This window comes from Patagioenas fasciata, chromosome Z (assembly GCF_037038585.1).
Source record: "Patagioenas fasciata isolate bPatFas1 chromosome Z, bPatFas1.hap1, whole genome shotgun sequence".
Classification (NCBI taxonomy): domain Eukaryota; kingdom Metazoa; phylum Chordata; class Aves; order Columbiformes; family Columbidae; genus Patagioenas; species Patagioenas fasciata.
Window position 1 is genome coordinate 19,140,795 of NC_092560.1, and position 4,461 is coordinate 19,145,255.

The 4,461-nt window shown below is 60.0% G+C and overlaps 1 protein-coding gene across 1 annotated transcript; it reads left to right on the top strand.

Moving 5' to 3' along the window:
* Window positions 1-915: 915 nt before the first annotated feature.
* On the top strand, window positions 916-3,868 carry LOC139826378 (sperm-associated antigen 4 protein-like). The gene is made up of 6 exons (XM_071801902.1): window positions 916-990; window positions 1,195-1,264; window positions 1,810-1,910; window positions 2,495-2,662; window positions 3,028-3,117; window positions 3,671-3,868. The coding sequence occupies exons 1-6, from the start codon at window positions 931-933 to the stop codon at window positions 3,824-3,826; spliced, it is 645 nt and encodes a 214-aa protein (XP_071658003.1). The 5' UTR covers window positions 916-930; the 3' UTR covers window positions 3,827-3,868.
* The last annotated feature ends 593 nt before the right edge of the window (window positions 3,869-4,461 follow it).

The window sequence follows — 4,461 nt, forward strand, 5'->3', positions numbered from 1 at the left end:
ACAGAGCGTGAGCTTCAGCGTGAGAGAGAGGTGCTGGTGGGCCCCTTGCAGCCTCCCATGTCTGCAGCTCAGGGAGCTTCCAAGGCGCCCACTACATGCAGAGAAGGGAGGGAAAATGGGCTGTGGCTGTGGGACGCCAAGTGTGCCCTGAAACCAAGGAGAGGGTGCCCACTTGGAGCTGCAAGCTCTGCACCCTTTTCCCCATGTCCTCAGCCAGCCTCTTGCTACCCTGATGTGGGAGGAGACTCTGTGACTCCAGGGATCGTTGGACACCCTAATGAAATAACTCTCTTGGTGATCTGCATTCCAGCTGGTGTTTGCTGCGGGAGCTTGATGCTCATGTTGAGGCTGTGGACACAGGATGTGCCGCAGGTCGGTGACTGTTGTTGTGGGACAGGCAAGCCCCACGGAGGAGCCCTGCTGATGGTGGGCGGGTCCATCGCCCAGTCCCTGCGCTTCTAGGCAGTGACCCAGAGAATCAGCAGCAGCTTCTGCCTTGCCCTCCTAGAGCCGCCGGCTCTGGAAAGCTCCAGCAGCTCTGGGACTCAAATGGAGAACCCTTCCCTTTCAGGTGCTGTTGGGGCAGCCTGCAGCCGACCTGCTTTCCCTGCGGTAAGAGCCCTCTCCTCTCCTGACGCGCGGCACGTTTAGAGGGGTAATGGCAGATGAGCCCGTGCTATTGGCGCTCACTTGTGCAGCGCCCAGGGCTCGTGCCTTTCGCTCCGGCCTGGGCCTTTTGCTAAACCGGGAGGGGAAGGGAAGCATTTGCAAGCCCGCAAAAAGGAAAGAAGGTGGCTTGAGCACCTTTGTCTCTGCTCCTCCTGAGCTTGGAGGCTCTGAGAAGAGCTGAGCCGCTCTCTGACAAGATCTGCTCTCCTTCCTGGTGAATGCAGGAACACGATGACTGTGGGGTCGGAACAATCCCAAGAGATGAAACAGCTGAGAGATGAGCTGGTGCGCCTGGCTGCAGAGATCAGCACTACGAGGAAGGTGATCCTGCACTTTGGGAAGGAGGGCTGGGTCGAGTAGGGCCCTGCACAGGGTGCTTCCTGGGCCAACTGATGGGCTTTTCCTGCCCAGCCCACACATCCATCCCTTGCCAGGGGATGCTGCTTGAGCTTCTCCGCTGTAAAGCTCTTCCTCCTGCCCAGGCCTGATGTGGTTGCTTCCCCTGCTTCTCTCTGTCTTTCCCAGGAAGTTCAGCAGATGAGAGACGCAATGTCTGCAACCACGCAGTTGTCTGACTGGGCTCTGAAAAGTGCAGGTACAGCCGAACGGACAGGGCTGTAGGGCTGTCACGGCACTGGGCTCGTCGTGCTTAGCGCTCCATAAAGCAGGCTGTGCTGCGCACTCTGCTCTCTGGGGCAGAGGGAGGCGGCACGAATCCACAGGGCCCCAGAGCACGACTGTGGCTGAGCGGCTCCCTTGGGCTCGCACCAGACCTGCCGCCAGAGCTCTCGCTGGAGCCCCGGCCGTGCCCTACACAGCGTTTCTGACCTCTCCTCCTCCCCTAAGCCTTCCTGGGGAATGAAAATCAGTGGCCGGGTCATCCTTTGCTGTCCACACAGCGGGGCCTTGCCTTGGGTCTGCTGCCCTTCCCATGGGAGCCTGCAGCATTCCAGCACCCGCAGCCCTTCTCTTTGTGTGGCTGGGAGACAAAGGCTGTCGTCACCAAGCATGGGGATCTCCTTCTGTTTGCTGCATCCCCTGCCAGGGTGTCAGGCTGTGTGCAGGGCTGGCAGGCAGCCTCAGAAATAGCCTGCAGCCAGCAGGTCCTCCAGGCCTGAGGCTGCTCCCTTCTCCCCTTAGGGGCTGCCATTGACCTGCAGAGATCGTCCAGCAGCTGCACAGGCTTCAGCAGTGTGTTCTGGTTCCTGTGGGATCCACCAGAGCTGGATACCTTTGTGCAGGTAGAGTAGCAGAAACCGCCAGTACTGCCTCTCTTGGCCCTTACAGAGTTGGGGACAAGCCCTGGGGCATCTCCCCTCAGGCCAGTGGTGTTCCTCCAGACCACGGCACTGGTCTGGTGCCTGACACTTGAGGATTCGCATGGGACTTGGCTCGCAAAAACAGGGCAGTTATCCTCAGAAAGGGGCTGAGCTGAGCTGAGCTTCCTGCCCATCATCCCTGGTCACTGCTGGCTGAAGGAGCTTCCGCTTTGGCACCCCACTTCCCTGCCACAGCTCGGATTTTCCCTCTCCTGATGGCACAGTGGGGAGTGGGGGGAGGCTGCAGAGCTGTGGGCCAAAGAGAGGGGTTTCTCTGAAACGCTGACTCCGGTGCGGGGCATCGCTGTTTCCCACTGGCTGGCTTTTTTCCTGTGTCCCACACCGGGAAGAGAGCCGGGCACTTCCGCACACTTTCCAGCACACCACTCATTTTGAGCACAAGCCCAGCCCACAGGCGCAGTGCCGTCTCTGTGCTTCTGGCTGCGCGGGAGCCCAGCGGGGCCCATCATGGCCTCGCGTTCATGGCTCTTGGCCTCTGCTTTCAGTCGGATACATCCCCGGGATACTGCTGGCCTTTCCAAGGGTCTCAGAGCGAGGTGCTGATCCGGTTGCCCATGCAAATACAACCCACGACCGTCACCATCCAGCACACCTCAAAGGCAGCCTCTCCGCTGGGCACTGTCAGCAGTGCCCCCCGAGATTTCACTGTCTCTGTAAGTCTCTGCCGGGCACTGGGGGCTGGGACTGGGCCACGGGGAAAAGCTGTAAGGGGCACTTGGTCCTCTCTGCACCTCTGCCGAGACTGGAGTGCTCCCAAGCACTGCTGTTCCCTGAGGGGACATTACAAGGGGCACGCCGGGGGGGGTGTCACCGCTCCTAAGGCTTGCTCAGAGTGTTTTGGCCCAGCACCCCCAGGCCTTTGAGCAACAGCCAAGGGGGAGACTCAGCCCCACCGCATCCGGGACCCGACCGTGCTGGTCCTGAAGGGGCTGAGTGGGGATCACGGGCCCACATCTGGCATGAGCCTTTCCTCGTGGACGTCTTCAGCCTGAGCTGCTCCTCTTGCATTTTCTCCAAGGGACTGGCTGAGGAAGACAAAGAGGAAACTCTGCTGGGGACCTTCACCTACAACGTGCAGAAAGAACCGACCCAGACCTTCCCTCTGCAGGTGCAGTGAGTGTGTGTGGGCAAGAGGCCAGGGCCCAAACGCTGGTTTACCAGGAAGTCACTTAAAGAAGGAGTGTGCATGGTCCTTGCCGGGGCAGGGGCTCAACACTGGCCGAGAGAAACACTGATGTGACTGCGGGGCAGAGTGTCATCCAGCAGGGCAGCAAATGCAGAACAAGGGCCCCCTTGCCTCCACAGCTGTGTGGGTCGCCAGGGCTACCCGGCTGCACCCGCTGGGCAGCTGGTGGCAGGGAGGGCACTCAGCACCTTGCCCTGGCAGCCGGACTTTCCCCACGCTCCGTTTCCCGCAGCCAGCGAGCCGCAGCTTTCCACAGCTGCCCTCCACACGCCCTGTGGCGGGTGTTTGGTCTGCAGGGGCACGGGGTCCTTTGCCACCTGGGTGGGAGAAGGGAAGGAGGGGGGAGCTGCCGCCTCAGCCGGGATGGGAACTGGTCCTGGAGCAGGGGAGGGGCTGGCAGAGAAGATGCGCGCAGCCTGCGCTCACTCTTTACAGCCCGGGAGTGACGCTGCTTTTTGCCACGGTTTTGTTGCAGAATGGGAACCCCAGAGCCTTCCAGCTTTTGAAGCTCGGCATTCGGAGCAACTGGGGAAAACGAGGATACACCTGCATTTATCGAGTGCAGGTGCATGGGAAGATCGTGGGAGCAAGTGCTGTCCACCAGACACATGTGGACAGCTTACCTGAATAGTTATTAAAGAGTTAAATGGAGAAATAGGCCAGAGGGATGTGGCTGTTAGTCTGCTGCAGGGCACTGTCATATCAGAGGCCCTCTCAAAGCTGCCAAGTTCCGCCTCGTGCAGGCTGAGGCCTTCCTCAGGCTTTCCACTTTCTCTCCACTTCAGGGACGCTTTCTAACTAAGCAAAAGGAGGTGATGCTCCTGTAGCCTTCCCTTGTCACAGTTCCTTGACAAAATCCTGCAGCATGAGGGGCAACCCGCCATCTCATGCCAAGGAAGACTCATCAGACAGCCTGGCAGCATCTGAGGGTCGTGATCCCCAAAGTACTGGCCCATTTCCTTCAGATGGCACCTTGGGGCTGGCGACAGGGTCTGGTACGGGTCCACATGGGGTGCAGCCCGTGCGGGACCTCTGAGGAGTGTCTGGCGTGTTTAGGGCGGTCTGAGCAGCCCAACTGCTGCGCAGCGGGGATACTGGCTCAGCTCCCTGTGCCCACGTGCGCTCCCAGGCACAGCCCTCCGCTTCTGCCTTCTGCGTGTCTTTAAGAGAGCCACCGTTCCCCCAGCCTGAAATGCCAAAACACAGCCAGGTCCCAGCTGAACGCTGAACACACAAGCATCTGTCTTTTTCAAGGGGAGATTTGCC